At 39.4% G+C, this 16,062-nt stretch overlaps 2 protein-coding genes across 2 annotated transcripts; one reads left to right on the forward strand and one right to left on the reverse strand.

Annotated features, from left to right (window-relative positions):
• Nucleotides 1-1,488: 1,488 nt before the first annotated feature.
• Nucleotides 1,489-7,680, forward strand: LOC103985842 (uncharacterized). The gene is made up of 7 exons (XM_009403699.3): nucleotides 1,489-1,744; nucleotides 1,869-2,001; nucleotides 3,138-3,241; nucleotides 4,035-4,206; nucleotides 4,347-4,487; nucleotides 4,576-4,711; nucleotides 4,834-7,680. The coding sequence occupies exons 1-7, from the start codon at nucleotides 1,686-1,688 to the stop codon at nucleotides 7,455-7,457; spliced, it is 3,369 nt and encodes a 1,122-aa protein (XP_009401974.2). The 5' UTR covers nucleotides 1,489-1,685; the 3' UTR covers nucleotides 7,458-7,680.
• A 1,955-nt stretch (nucleotides 7,681-9,635) lies between these two features.
• On the reverse strand, nucleotides 9,636-15,942 carry LOC103985833 (protein HEADING DATE 3B). The gene is made up of 5 exons (XM_009403687.3): nucleotides 15,250-15,942; nucleotides 14,797-15,045; nucleotides 11,834-12,759; nucleotides 11,106-11,157; nucleotides 9,636-10,993 (listed from the first exon to the last, which is right to left on the reverse strand). Exons 2-5 carry the CDS (start codon nucleotides 15,016-15,018, stop codon nucleotides 9,983-9,985), a joined length of 2,211 nt encoding a protein of 736 aa, XP_009401962.2. The 5' UTR covers nucleotides 15,019-15,045; nucleotides 15,250-15,942; the 3' UTR covers nucleotides 9,636-9,982.
• Between the last annotated feature and the right edge of the window lie 120 nt (nucleotides 15,943-16,062).

Raw genomic sequence — 16,062 nt, forward strand, 5'->3', positions numbered from 1 at the left:
GGATGATTTTTCTATTAAAAATATTCATATTTTAGGTATTTCTAAAAATATTTTTTTATTTTATCTCAAACAATATTTTTAATTTAAAAATACTCAAAATACCCCTCAAAAGTATTTTTTGGTCAACTTTTTATCATTGTGAATGACGTCATATTGTATCTTTTAGATTGTCATCGCTTATAGAATATTACAATGTAATGTTTTTAGTCTCCTCATTAGTTCGGTTGAGATTATAAGTCATTTATAATATTTTAAATATATTTTATAGTGTTTTTACTGTGGTAGTCAAAACATTATAACAGACTAAAATAAATATATTTAGGTATTTTTTAAATTAAATATATTATTTTAAAAAATAAAATAAGAGATACTGATTAACAAATATCAAGAATATAATTTTTTAAACCAAAAAATCGCCCATATATATATATATATATATATATATATATATATATATATATATTCTATGAAGAATTAGGAAAGCAAAAGGCAACTGTCAAAGCCTTCAATCGTGGACCAATTAATACATGGAAATAAATCAGATTGGGCCGGATCGGATCGGTCAAAATTGGCAGCAGATCCTTTGACCGGAAGCCTTATTCAGCAAAATCAACCATATAGTATACATAAGCAACTAATAACCATGATTCTAGTACATGTTGCATTAACTTATATCTATTCCTGTTACAACAATCTCATATAAAATTAATCACTCTTCTTGGAAAATACTTAAATATTTAAGATTATATTTATATATATTTTTGGATGTAATTGATATAGTTGATGAAAGTCCAGTATTGGTTTCTTTCTGCAAGCTATGAAAGCTCTACCATAGCAAGTTATTGAATGCATACTATAAATATCTAATGCTACATTTGTTGACCACAAGATGAAATCATTTATTATTATAGTTATAGTTCAGTGGTAAACCAATCTATTAATATGACTATTACTCATATGGTAAAATTATTTATTATTGTAGAATAAAACAGTCTTTTACTTTTGATTACTCTTCCAACATAAAATATCTGTCGACATGTTAAGATATTTACGACGTGATTTTTTTGAATGCTTACGTCACAGAGTCTAATGTTTCCTCCGTAAAGAAAACAAGCGGAAGATTCAATGAGCATCTTCCAACGAGCGGCAACAATCGAACCTTCCGCCCCATCGACGTTGTGGAGCCCATCATTACTTGTTCACCACCCGCGCAGCGGACCTCGTTGACCCGGAATCCACTGCCCCAATAGTCGTCGCCCGTACCTTCCTCAACTCTTCGACGAGCCCGCCAAACACGATGGGGAAGAACGCGTCACTTCCACTCCCAATCTTGCAATGGATTTGTATCCGTCGGATCCCGATCCGACGGCTTATTCGCGTCGCGTAGATAAGAACACGGTTGGTCTCTTCATTCCCGGGAATACCCTGTCCAACAACAAGAAGACGCGCCTCCCCTTTTGTGCGTCGAGGGACAGTTACGTCACACCGAATAGAAATCGGAGGAAGATTTGCTCGTCCGGTATTATCTTCCCCTATCGGGCACGCGAGGGGTGAAGTCGTCAGAGCGAGGGAGGTTGCATCCGATCGCCCCTCCACGTTGCGACAGATCGATTAGGTTTTCGATCCGTATCGGCCTGCCGGATAATCCTCGATCTCTGCGCCAAATCGAATTCGGCGGGTGGAGGATGCACGCCAAGTCGAAGATCTCGGAGCTGCTCCCCAGGAGCTTCAAGCCGGTGAAATGGTGAGCTCCGCATGTGGATCCTTGGTTGAAGTGCTATTGTTGTTTGGTTTCTCTGATCTTGGATATTCGGCTGACGATGGGGGTTGATCGGTTTCGTTTTGTTATGGTTTGGATCGGGCGGCAGCAAGACGTCGCTGAAGCTCGCGGTGTCTCGGATGAAGCTGCTCAAGAACAAGAGGGAGGCCTCGGTGAGGCAGATGCGGCGGGATTTGGCTCAGCTCCTGGAGAGCGGCCAGGAACAAACCGCTCGGATTCGGGTTCGATTTTGTTTACTTTTTGCCTAATTTACGCTGGTATAGAAACAAAATAGCAAATATATTAATATTTGAGAAAAACAATCAAGAGCCTTGATCGAATTGTATGTATTTTGTTGTTCCCTTTTTAAAGCATATATCACGATGACGACGACAACAACAAAACCGTAAATTCTAAATCATTTTTCATTGTAAGATTGACTTCTAAAGGCGAGAATAAAATTTTAACTTCTTTTGATTTAATTTAATGTTTTCTGTCATGCTGGATAAATGACATATCATCATAATTGACAACGAATGGAGTCACCAAATTGGTTCTAGTAGTTTAACTAAAGAAAAGAAATAGGTTAATTAGCCCAAATATCTGAAATGCTTAACGAAGCCCCTTCAAATCAATTTGATCTGAATGAGTAATCAGCTCATTTTCTTATATTGTGCAAAAAGAAAAACCTGTCTCAAATACTTCTATGTGGTTTGCTTTGAAATTCGGTGCTTGATCAAATACCAATCATATCCAAATCCATCTTGTATTGAAGCTAGCCTTTGTTATCTTCAGAAGTGTCCAGTTTTTCACATCGGATGTCAACCTTGCATATTATGCTTGTATTACATTCTTATCTTTGGTTTTTTTGTGAGTGTGCTGTTCTGAGTGCCAAGTTATTTAAGCAGCTGTTTGATTAACTGCTTTAGTATGAATTTACTGTCTTTGAACATGTAGTCTCCATGGTCATATAATAACTGGTAAAATATTAGCATACTTTAAACATAGAGATAGATACATCAAATCATCATCTTATGTTTTGTATCTGAACTGGTTACTGTTTTGATACCTGTCTATTGGACAGTAGTAAATGGTAATATGCTAATTAACTGGACTTTTGTGTCTCACATGTAGCAGGTTCTAATAACTATGCTATGCTTGTCTATTATTCTATGTATAAATGGTGCTTAGCAAAGCGTAAACTGGTCACTCTTAGATCAGTGTTCATGACTTCTAAATTGAATGTCGTTGATGCTGATACCAGTAATATCACTCATTGATATTGGAATATTGAGCTACATTTAAGTTCTCTGATAAAAACTCAGTAGCTTTTCCATAATTTCTACATTTGAACATTTGTTTAATGTTTTGCTTGCAGGTAGAACATGTTATCAGGGAAGAGAAAACTATGTCAGCATATGATCTCATTCAGATATACTGTGAACTTATCGAATCACGTTTGCCTATAATTGAGTCACAAAAGTATGTAACTTAGCATCTACATCACTTTGCTTTTCATTCTATACATTCTTAATTCGTACCAACCTCTTAACTTATCTTCTTTTGTTCTTTCCACTCCCTTTTTAGCCCCTCCGGAGAAGGAAAAAAACTACATGTTTGTGTTTATATCTATCTCTCCATGTAGGTGTTTGATTGTCATATAAGATTAAATAACTTCTGTTATGTTGAACCATACTTTTATCTTTTTTGGAATGATTGTGGCAAAGACGGAAAGGTTAAGTGTCAATGTTTTTACCAACTAAGCTAGCTGACATCTTTTAGATACAAACAAGATTATGAAATATTTGGCATTCCAACCCTAGCTGGTCTTATCCAATATGAGTATGCCAGGATAATATGACTGATTTGAGATCTTTTTAAAAGTGATGTTCCAGCAAAATTCTGCTGCCTCAACTTATAAGTTCCTGTTGTAAATTGCTTAACCATTGATCCTTAACTGAGCAGAATTTTGATCAACAGGCACGTAATCAATGTCTCAAACATCATATTAATGACATTAAATTACAGTTTTTGGTTCCAAAGTGAAATCTGAATGGATATAATCCATCGTGGTACGATAAATATTAGTGTCTTTGCCACTTTTTCAGGGAGTCACAATTCTCAGTTATTTTCTTTTATCAGTTATATGGGTGCAGATATCGTCCTTCACTTTTCACTTAAGATGATGTGATCAAGATTTTTTAATGTAATTTTTGTTTTGTCCATGAGATCATTCCTAGCATTGTTCAAATGTTGCAAGACTCTCTTCTTGTAGGAACTGCCCCATAGATCTGAAGGAAGCAATATCTAGTGTGATATTTGCATCCCCAAGATGTGCAGACATTCCAGAACTTATGGATATTCGCAAACAATTTCAAGCAAAGTACGGTAAAGATTTTGTTACTGCTGCTATTGAAGTTCGACCAGAATGTGGAGTTAGCCGCATGGTGAGTTCCTGTAGTTTCTGTCCTCTGCCGATATGGAATAGCATAATGAAATGAACTTTCCTTGTTTGTTATTGCTTCCTTTTCTTTGTGACCCATGTGACTTGCTTCTTACTGTCGCCTTTTAATCTCCTATGGTTTAGATGGTTGAGAAATTGTCAGCAAAAGCTCCTGATGTTCAGATTAAAATCAAAGTCTTGAATGAAGTTGCTAAAGAACATGATGTCAAATGGGATTCAAAAGCATTTGAAGAGCAAGTCCAGAAGCCTAAAGATGACCTTCTGGTAATCAGATGACATCAAATATTATTGTGTGGCTATAAGCCCCAGGATGCAGTTATGTCTAAAGCTTATTGAATTTGGATTTGAGCAGGATGGCCCATCCTCTTTTATTGCCGCTGAGAAGATGACAATCAAATCCTCTGATGTCAAGCCATCATCCGTTAATAGTTGGGACAATGAATCAACCATCAAGGTGTCTCACAATAGAAAGGCGAGCGAACCAAAAGGTGGTGTTATATGTTAACTAGTGTAAAAATTGGATAGCACTTTGTATGATGAACTTTCTTATTATACGAATTTTATTAATTATCTTATCATGTTCTGTTTTCCCTTTTGATCTAATAAACAGAGACTATGCCTGATCTGCAAGAGGTCAAATCAGCATATGTGAAGGGGGAGAGTGCTTCGGTGCATCGCTCAAATTGGAAAATGGAATTTAAGGATGCAACTTCCGCTGCTGAGGCAGCTGCTGAATCTGCTGAAAGGGCTAGCATGGCAGCTAGAGCTGCTGCTGAACTAGCAAGTCGCGGGAGTATTTCTCGACAACCTTCTAGTGGATCATATAAGTCATCTGCACATGTCATCAAAAGTGAAGGGCCTGGGTCAGGAAAAAGTTCATATCGAGGGAGTAACTACATTGTAGGAGGATCATTAACCGAGGAGGATGATAAAAGTCAAAGGCTTCAGTTTGTGAAACCAAAGGTGCAAACTCCGCAGAAAGATGACATGGTACAAACCAGCACATTTACTGAAGATAAAACCTTAAACAGTAATCATATAGCTGGAGATGATTTAGTGTCAGAAAAGTCTCAATTTAGTGGTTCGTCATTCAGAGATGTGGTGTCAGAAATTGATGGTCGAGAATCTAATGCCAAGTCATATGATAATTCTGAGAAAAGCTTCTCTGATCCAGAATCTGAATCTAAGAATTTAAAGAATGATGAAAATGAGAATTATGATCCAAGAGACAACATATTAGCTTCTTCTGTTTATTCTAGTACCTTTGATGATTATACAACTACGGATGACCACGAGAATAACACCAGAGGTGATATTTCTGATGTAGTTTATGACAACTATGATTATGATACTGATGATCACTCCTTCCTTAAGAGGCACAGTGAAGAAAATATGTTGGATTCATTTTTTCAACAACCAAGAGAAGAATCTTCTAGTTTCTCATTGAACATGGACTCTTTTAGCAACAAGGAACACACTAGCGGATCTCTAAATAATGAAAGCAGATCACAGCTGCATTCTTGGAGAGAATCTGATAGAACCGATTATTCAGAATCAACCAGAAAGGCTAACCTCCATTCAGATTCTGATGACTATCTACCTCCAAAGTTTGACTCCCCAAAATATGACTCTGAAGATCCTGGTTCTGAGAGTGAAGATGAGTTAGAGAAATCGAAGCATGTGACAGATATGAGACCAAGCAGTTTTCTGCACACCGACACCAGCTCCAGGAAAGGCTCAATAACATCACAGCATGGTAACAGAACATATCTCATGGACGATACCGTGGAAGTTGATGAAGGTAACGGGAGTTCTCCACCAGCTGTCCTTCCTAGTGCCAAGAAATTTGAAGTGGAACCAAGCCCTAATGAGGAAAGTTGGAGATCTGGCCTTAGTGTGCATAAAAACCAGCAAACACAAAGAAATAGCATATCTCCTAACTATAATCATATAGGAACAGAAGAAGAGCTGGATGAAAGATATGGAAGTGAGGTCTTGAACTTTGGAAGATTAACTGGTGGATTGAGAAATAGAGGCTACACTCGTACACCCTATTTAAGAAACACCAGTACTGATGCTTCGCCCAGGTTGAAAACAAATTCAGATGATATTTCTCTCACGAATGAGGAAGAAATTTCTTTTGGTATGTCCAGGTTCTCAAGTATTGAAGTTACAAATGAAGAAAAACCTAGTAAAGATGTACATGCAAATGCTTTCAGGCCTAAGATGAGAGCTTCAAAAGCTAAGACCGACACAGATCTTGAAGATGGAGGACAAGTTGCAAATTATGATGTTGGGCATAAAGGATCAATGTCTGGAGGTTCATTAACCTCTTTGAACAGTGCAATAGATGATACATCTGAAGATTTTGAAGATCCAGTTCATGAGTCATATGTCCGACTACAACAAAGGAAAGAGTACAGGGAATCGATCTTAAGATCCTCATACGTAAACCCAAGTGTAGATAGCAAGGAAGAGCACATTTCTACTGCTGGGAATAGACAGCGGAGAGACAGTAGCATTTCAACTCCTAAAAGCCAGAAGTTGAATATTGTCACTTCCATGGAGAAGTCAACTGTAAACCACCCAAACAAGACACTGCTGAGCTCTGAAGTTCTGGATCAGGGACTCGATAATCAGAAATCACGTGTCAAAGCATATACTGAGACAAGCTCCAGAATGCCAATCAATTACTCTAGCATAGATGACAATGAGGCAGAGGAACTAGCACCACGAACCACTTACGTGCGAGGAGGCAGTAATGATGTTAAGCTTTCTCGAAGAACAAGGCCTACATCACCAGTTGTTAAAGAAGATAAAGTTCCTAGAACCTCTGACCAGTCTGCTACGAGCATGGTAAAGGAATCCAAGTCTTCTCGGCTAAGTTCTGCAACTGAATCTTTTTCTGGCACAACAAAGCACACCAGAGATTTGGATCACAGAGAGAATTCCAAGCCTCGGCTACCGCACTCATTGGCTGAAGAAACTTCACCAAAACACTTACTGGCCGAATCATCTACAGGTAAGAGAAATCCAAACGTATCACAAGATGAGCGGAGACAGTCTTCTGTTAAAGAAAACAATGAGAAACCTACGTCATCAAGCTCAAGCGAGAAGCCAACTTCACGGGAAAGTTCTTTCAAAAATGCTTCTCATGTTCATCCGAAACTTCCTGATTATGACTCTATAGCTGCTCATTTTCAGTCACTAAGAGCCAACGTACGCAAAAAGTAGTTAAAACTGTTCTTTTTTGTTCCTCTTTTTGATTGCACATACATATAGTGTTGTCAAAAATAAGTAGGCAGTTCATGCTACTGGTTATGTGGTGCAGTGGTTTATTGACTGCAAGTTTATTTGATTGTTTTCTATATCTGTCGTTGATTAAGATTCTGTAAGTTACCAAACAAAAGTGATGTAATTAATATATGAGAGGGATAGGACTGGGTTCGATGTTCTATGACGCGGCACCTCTTCATTGTTTGGTTGCAGTAGGAAACTTCCATAGTCTCTGGAATGGACCTGTCATTTTCTTTCAAGGATGCTGTCCGTACCTTCCATACATGTCATATTCATGCATCTTTTCCTTGGTAATCCAAGCGGTCCTTTTCGTGTCACTATTTTACCGCACACTAATCTCATCCTTGTTATTCTATAGGCAGAACTGTTGGTATCTGAAGCATGCATGTCTGAAGGTAACTAACTATATGGTTAATCTATAATTAGTCCGATCTCGACTATACGGCTCCCCTAAATGCATCCTTCCCATTCGTTGAATCTTAGGCATCACTGGCTCTTCATCGAGATAGTAGTCGTGCATTCACCATTGCAACTCCATCTTTGCTTCTTCTCTATCAATCGACCTCCTCCTCTCTGTCGCTACGATCGTCGTTGCCCTCGCTTCCCCTCTGCTCTCCATATGCTAGCCCTATGTCATCCTCCTCATCCATCCCTCCTGTTCCCCAACTCCGCTCACTTTTCCATTGTCTCCCTTGCTGTCATGTCCCTTAGCTTCACTCTAATAGTAGGAGAGCCTGTAGCAAGGCTGCTCCTATTGTGATGGTGGAGACGCGACTATCAATTCGATGGAGAGCCGGTGGTGTCGAGATCCGACAACATGGCTCCATTGATGGACGGACAAGGGGAGGGCGACGAACGAGGGCACAATCGACAGTTGAGGGCAAAGGTGATAGGACCTCACGGCGGAGATGGCGATCGATAGGGTAGAGATCAAAGGTACATCGTCTTTTAGAAAATACAGATTATTATGGGGAAAAACAAAAAAAGTAAAAGAGATGCTCGAGGGAAGAAGTGAAAACTGTTTTCGTTTCGCCGTTTTGGTTTCTGTTCGCAGTCATCTGAATACGAATTTATTCGATCTTCATGTTTGTTTCCATCCATTTAAAATAAACTCATCTGTTTGGTTGTTTTTATTTTTTCCTTTTATTTACCCCGCAATCTATGATCGTTTTGTTTAGTATGGTTTTGAATCGTGTGCCAAGGATATGGATACAGATTGTGCTTCACATAATCTAATTTTTTTCATTCATCATTTCGATACCCGTACTTTTGTAGTCAGCTATCTTTAGCATTTCGATAGTCTATTTATCCTAATGATGTCGGTTTTTTTAACGGAAACATGAAAACAAAAGTTAAAAAAGATAATTTTAACGTTCCGATTGATGATGACGGATGGTGTCGGTGGTGACGAACGATAGTGTCATTGGAGGCCAAAGGTGACTATTGTGGATGAAAAGAACAATAGCGAGAGGTGAGGATCAGTCTACATTATGTTGACACCGACGTAGTTGCTGAATGGTTTTTTCATCGCTCTGTATCTGCTCGGCGTCAACGCTAATGCAAAGTGACTCTCACCTCTCGTCCTTAGTTACGTGAAATATTTTGCATCATTGATTTCAAATATAGTGTTGCAGCTTCTTCCTCGCATGTTTCAACATCCCATTTTGGCCTAGTTTTATTCTTTTAGGGGCAACTCAGTGCTTTCCAACGAAGAAGAGAGAGCCTGCCACAAGTGCACCATGAGACACTCGGAGGCGGCTGGCTGTTGTCTTTCTGTGACTCGCTTCTTCTCGGGCTACCACCTCTCAACTCTCGCCAACATTTTTTTTTGTGCTGGAGGCGCCTCAATAGCCTGCCCTTCTCTTCTCGAGGCTCTCTCTACAGCATGAACAAAGTTCACCTAAACCAATTAAACATGCCACCACAAGGCGACTCCACAGTCCAATTCACGATCGTACATGAAACAAATGAACAGAATGCAAAGACGAGACTTTGTAGTAAAAGCCTGCCAATTTGAATCAAGAAAGAGACAGCAGATTGATTCCTGAGGATTTTAGGGGCTGCAATGGTTACACTATGAGCAAAAGAGTAGCATCAAAACATCCTTGTATGAGCTTCAGAAAAAGAGAACTACTTGCATTGACTTGCCACTAGTAAGTACAAAACAATGTTTACAGAAGATTACCAGTAATATTTAGTTCCACACTATCAGCTTAACCGAGGAAAGAGCAAGAGTATGGCTTTTATTTTTACATTCGGAAACGAAATCTTGTACTCAGATAAATACCCTTCTGGTCAGCGGCAAATATGGGGAGAGAGCTATAGGGCACCTGTTTCATTTTCATATTTACATTAACTAGAAGAGAGGTAAGCCGCTTGGACTGCCGAAGGGAAGTTTACTTCAGGAGCCCATGAACAGAGCCATGAATAGTCAGGAGCATCTGTTCCTACGAACACAATCATCAGTCATGTTGCAGCCTCTCTTCTTGTATTGACTGGAAAATCCTCGCCGCTGACTCGATAGCTGACCTCGCATTATGAGGCACAACCTTGATGGCTTGAGCTTGACTATCCCTACCGCTTGACCGCGATGGACAGACAAGGTTCTCTTTCTTCGGAGCCATGGGGAAGAAGGGTAATACATCTGATGCCTCTGTTTGTGCCTTTTCACAAGGACTGCTTGCTGAACTTGCTTGTAGCTCCGTGTCTTTTGATGCTTGAAACTTCAGAAAACAGCCACTGATTGCTTCACTCCTTGAATGAGACATGTTGCATGAGATCATGGAGTGTTGATCAATGTGTCCATTAGGTCGAGAACAAGCCAAATTGGTAACCTGTTCGACTGCAGAGGTCGATACAATTGGATTCATGGATGGAATGCCATATGCTGGGAAGTAATTGGTTGCAACTGCCGAAGCACCAGCAAGAACACCCGTATCCGGCGGCCTATGAGATGCTGGAACTCCATAAGCAGTATTCATGAAATTTCCTGCCAGAGATGGTACACCGAGAGGCATACATCCTCCATAAACAGGGGCCAGGAAACCACTACTCGGTGCGCAAGACCCTGTATAAGGCTTGTAAATGAGTCCCTCTGAGGGCGACATAACCGGAACTAACCACTGATTTGCCGGTGGATGTAAACACCAAGGACTTGGATTGTTGTCTGGGGGAGTGGAATGTGATGGGGGAACTGTCGAGCAAGGCCCACTTTCTAAAACCTGACGATGGGAACCTCCATCAATTCTTTCCCCACAAGTAGGGGGAGGTGCTCTAGCAATGTTCTCCGTCTGTAGCTCTTTTTTCTGATCTGATTTCTGGCATTTAGCATCTTTCTGTTTAACTGCATCTTGTTGAGAATTCATATTACAATCAAGCAGTGGAACCTTTGAGGGTGCTTTCACTGGAGACTTGCTCAAGTATGGGTTGCCTTCAAGAAGCAGATGAGGTGATGCAGCTATCGACTTTTGAACCTATTTCAGACATACAATAAAAATGGTTAATCTCATAATAACTAAAGTTGACATGACATTTGATGCACATGCTGAATTCTTTATTCTACAACTGATTTTAAAACCATCTAACCTTTATTAGTCTATGCAGTTCAAACACTTGTATCGCAAAGACCCTCTGTTGACTGCAAGATCAAGAAAGGTACTATCAGATGATCAGAATGAAGCATACAAATGCAGCAAATAAACCACCATCCATGATTAGAGAATAACAATATTGCTGCTGCCACCGGTGAGAGCTTTTACAAGTATTTGTGTGATAAGATCGTATGATAAAGCAACAGGAATGCACACTATGATAAAGCATGCACGTAACACTCACAAAGATCATATCTAAGTGCTTCAGTCAAGTAAGAACTTCTAACTTTGATCGGGCTGTTGCACAATTCGTGAACTAGTGATATCTCTTCTACTGATATATAAAGAAAAAACCTATAGAAAATGTATCTGTGTCTGCAGAGTCATCCTCAAATAGTACTAGAACATTTCCAGCTTGTCCCACTTCATCTTAACTTTTATGGAAACCACAATAAGTTGCTTCTAATTTTATAAATTACACATAGGCTCGACTGCAGAACTTAGCAGTGTTTTTCAACCTTTAACTTCTCAATCTTAACTGTGATTCAGATTTCAGCTTGAGCTATTTGGTAGATCATGATTTGCCATCAATATTATAATAATAAATATGACAAATGAACTATCAAGAAATATAAATCAGCAAGCAGTGCAACAAGAGAAGTTTTTAAATTATTAAGCAACAAATAGTTGAACAGAAAAACAATAAAAGAGTATTGTATGTACTTCATGAAAGCTCTTCTGGCTTTCCAGAAATGCTTTGGACCAATTACACCAACAACATCATCTGGAGATATCTCCAAGCCAGATATAGAGTCATCTATTGAGGCCTCAGAAGCTTCATCTTTTCTTTCGGCAATGTGTTCTCCCAATGACCCATTTTCCTTTACATTGTTTTCCAAATTACCATTGTCTACCATATTTGTAGTTCTCTGTCTTTTCTGTGAACCATCCCCATTTTCAACAACATCAACCTTGTTCATTGTCCTGGGTCCGATTAGATCACCATTCTGAGAAGATTCTTGGCATGAACTCACACCTCCACAGCGTGATTTCTCAGTAACATCTCTAGCTCCATTTGAAACTTTGGCCACAATTGGTCGTTCTTCAACTCTAGCGGAAGGAGGAGACTTTTCCCTGTGTTCTGCAATTACTAAGCTTTCTTCAGGTTGTCTCTCCTTCTCAGATCCACCAAATTTTCGTGATTGCATATTAGAAACATCTGTTTGTTCAAAGTGCTTGAAATAAGAAGTTGAGTATCGAATTGAAGAATTAAGTGTAGCATTGGGACTTTTCTGTTGACTCTTGGTGTTAAAGGAAGTTAGCTTCACTGACCCCATCACAGATGTTTCCTTGTTGGAGCACAGAGCAGGTTCTGATTTGTCAAATGTAGGAACCCTAAAATCATCCACATCATCCATCTTCTTCTCATGAGAAGATTTAGATTTTGGATGTCGTAGCAAACTACAATGAGCAGCTGATCTCATCAAATTCAAATTTCTAGAATTCACATGCTTTAATGATCTCTCCTCCAACCTTGAGTTGGGATCTATTCCATCAGATAACTGACAATCAACTTTCTCTGGTGAATAAGCAGGTGTGTTGCGAGGCATAAAAAATGGAGAAAGAACATTTCTCTCTTGGCCGCATCCCTACAGCAAGATTACAATCATTAGCAATAACTAATGTACTGCAAACTAATAAAGAAACTGATCTTTCCTAATGTAAACAAGATGCGTTTATTTCATAGAGCTTCGGATCACCAAAACCTTCTCGAAACTCATATTGTGGATAACCCACAAGCATCTCATACTTGGAATAATTTGTCTCCAAAAGAGTTGATAAAAAATACAAGTGTCATGGACCCTAAAATGATTGGAGATATGGGTATAAAGTATAAACATTATACGAAGAGTGACAGGTTAGAACTTTGTTTGTTGGAAGAACTCCAAGTCAACCATGTTTTATTTGCAAAATATAAACTGATCTTTTCACATCCAATGATCGGCAGGTGTCATTTTTTAATCAAGAATTTGATATCCTGAACATATCATTCCAATTCTCCAATTCCAGACTTGACACAGCACATTAAATTTGCTATATGTTTAAAGCATCAATATATATGCCCTTGGGCTCCAGAGTGACACAAAAGAAAGAGGGACAGTGCAATAGTTCTGAAAGAATGGAGAATAGGAAAGGGCAAGAAAGAGGATATTTGATGTGCTAGTATTTGTAGCAAGGCTTTCAATGGGATACAAAAGCCGCAGGTTATCTCTAACAGCGCATAAGAATTAGATCATGGACACCCTTTGCATTTCTGCTTCTTAGACATTCACCAGTTTGCCAGTACATTTTTTTATCTTTGTCTTTTTATTCTATAAAAGAATATCCAATGGGGGATTTCTGTATCGGAAAACTGCTCTTGTTTCTTTCAAAATTATGTCAGGCATGTCATACTAACCAGTGTCATCTAACCGTTTCTCATGTCCTCATAGTTTTATCCTTTAGTTACCTTTTCGCCAGTTGCTGAATCCTGAACTTCCAATGCAAACTCTTTGCTATGAATGGCATAACCCATGATTTTTTGATATAAAAAGTTATCAAAACAACTTAAAGATACCAACCAAACTTTCAAATGATAGACTTAATAAGAAAACTGTGTTATTTTTCATCTGTGAAACTGGCTCTCGCTCTTAAATTGGCTTACATTCAGTTAGTCCATCTTAAACATAATTTGTTAGACTTCCAGATTATCAAGTCCATATAACAATATAAAGTGAAATTCAAGATAATTCATAAACAACAATAGCAGATGTTGCTTGGTCATGAGGTCTTTAATCTAGCGACTTATTTCATCCTTTGGATGAAGGATTAAATCATTAAATATCCCACAAATAATTTGAATAAGCTACTTTTCACATTATCCTAACTAGCTACATAAGCCTTTTGAGATAACATCACTAGAGAGTCCAAAAATCATATTATTCATTTTATTTCTCACACTTATTCTACCTCTTCCAACAACTGAATCTAATGTCTAGCATTACGCATCGATAGTTATCATAGATAACATCACTCATTATACTCTCGACTGTACACGCCTACTTTTTCACCAGTAGAATCATTTTTAACTCTTATCTTTGCATATTAACACTGGGCATCAATTTTTATATCCATATCTGAGTTGCATCAACTTCTGGATTTACAAGTCCCGCATAATCCTTAAAGGTAAATTTCTGTACTTACATCCAACAAGCGATGCAATCCTTATCCTTTCAGGTCACAAGATCAATTTTGTAAAAGATATAATTCCACAAGAAAAGGAAAGCTTCAGAACTAAGCAAAAGTTGCAACATCAATAAATGTCTTTGGCAAAAGGGACAACAGGTTAAATTTATCAGCCCTTTATTTAACAAGTTTTTTTATCCTTACAGACTGTTTAACTAATTGAAGAACTGTGGTTTGTAAGATTTTTCCTCTCGAGAAATAGATGCATAGATATTCGTCAACCTCTATAGCTAAGCAGTAAAGTAAGAAACTGCACTCTGGGGTGTATTCTACAGCAGTAAGCTTCACGAAAGAGAATGAAAAAACAGGTTCTCTTGTAGGTTTTCTCCCCTGGCATTCTCTGAAAAACCATGAGAAATAGCTAGACAACAAAATTAAATTGTTCTGGATAATGAACAAACCTGGCTCAAAGGATTAGAAGGGACCAACAAGCAGGCATTCTGATGAGGCAGCGGTAGAGCAGAAGATGGCCGGTTTAACCTCTGAGAAGGAACGCTGTGCTGCTCATACAGGGCCATCTTGTTCCTGGGAGGTGCTCTCGGACCACCTTTATCAGCATCATTTACATGGAGCCTGGGAAACATTGGCCCCATGATCTTACCCTCCTCCTTTCCCCCTTTCATAGCTTCGACTTTACCACCAGACCGAACCTAGAAAAACCCCAATGGGTGGAAGAAGGTCAAGGAAACACGAGACAACATCCATATCCGCCTCCTCAACCCACTTCTCCTAATCTTTATATCGATATCGAACCCTCCTCTTTCCAGTAAAAGAAGATCCCATCTTTTTACCCAAATCACAGAACAAAACGGAAGCTGGAACTTTACAGCTGTTCTCAAATGTAAAGATCCAACCTTAAAGCACAAAATTCTTCGAGGACGAAATCCAGCAGGGAAAACCCGATCTTTCTGCAAGAAAGAGCGGCCAGCCACAAGCAATGATCTCGCACCAGAGCCCCCCGTCAAGGACCGGGAAGAGGAAAGATCCAATCTTAGCTGAAGAAATCACGAACCATGCGACGTCGGGAGGCGAAGAGAGGAGCGACGCGGAGAGGGAAGAAGGGGGAAGGGTAGTGGATCGGAAGAAAAAGCGGCCACCGATGAGAGGAGGTCCGAGAGAAAGGAGATTGTTTCGCGAGACAAACGCAGTGGTTGGCTTTGGGATCCTTATCTCGAAGCGGAGGAGCGAATCCAAAACAAAACAAGTATCGAAACAAGCGCAAAAGGAACGTGGGGCCCGGCCGATGCGTACGGTCTCGTGCTAGGGTTTGTCGATGGGGAAAAGTAATGTGTCGGACAAGCATTGTTGCCTTAAAAAAGGATTACCTGAGATGGGATCTTCTCCTACTTTGGTATGGATCGATAGCTGGTCCGACGCACCTCCATCATCACCGTCCATCCGTAACGAGGCTTCCTCCACTTGGCTCACGCCTCGTGGATGGACGACCGAGATGCGATAGCAAGAATGGATGGACGGCCGATGAGGGTCTCATGTGAGGATAGCACGCCAACCAATGAGAACGAAAGAAAGATCTGAGTCCGACGGTACAGTCGCGTGACTGATACGCACAATCTTAATGCAATACACGTCCGTAATGGATGAAATTTCGAGAAACTGTTGGAACACTGAGCTCTCTTTCCAACTTGTGTATCTTTAGCAGGTCTTCT

The sequence above is a fragment of the Musa acuminata genome, chromosome BXJ1-1 (assembly GCF_036884655.1).
Source record: "Musa acuminata AAA Group cultivar baxijiao chromosome BXJ1-1, Cavendish_Baxijiao_AAA, whole genome shotgun sequence".
In the NCBI taxonomy this organism is placed as follows: domain Eukaryota; kingdom Viridiplantae; phylum Streptophyta; class Magnoliopsida; order Zingiberales; family Musaceae; genus Musa; species Musa acuminata.

Excerpts from the sequence above, each read along its gene's own strand:
- LOC103985842 (XM_009403699.3), top strand. The coding sequence starts at position 1,686 with ATGCACGCCAAGTCGAAGATCTCGGAGCTGCTCCCCAGGAGCTTCAAG. Across the intron at positions 4,207-4,346 it reads AATGTGGAGTTAGCCGCATG|ATGGTTGAGAAATTGTCAGC; the intron begins GTGAGTTCCTGT and ends CCTATGGTTTAG. Across the intron at positions 4,488-4,575 it reads AGCCTAAAGATGACCTTCTG|GATGGCCCATCCTCTTTTAT; the intron begins GTAATCAGATGA and ends GGATTTGAGCAG.
- LOC103985833 (XM_009403687.3), bottom strand. The coding sequence starts at position 15,018 with ATGAAAGGGGGAAAGGAGGAGGGTAAGATCATGGGGCCAATGTTTCCC. Across the intron at positions 12,760-14,796 it reads CTTCTAATCCTTTGAGCCAG|GGATGCGGCCAAGAGAGAAA; the intron begins GTTTGTTCATTA and ends ATCTTGCTGTAG. Across the intron at positions 10,994-11,105 it reads AACTGCATAGACTAATAAAG|GTTCAAAAGTCGATAGCTGC; the intron begins GTTAGATGGTTT and ends TGTCTGAAATAG.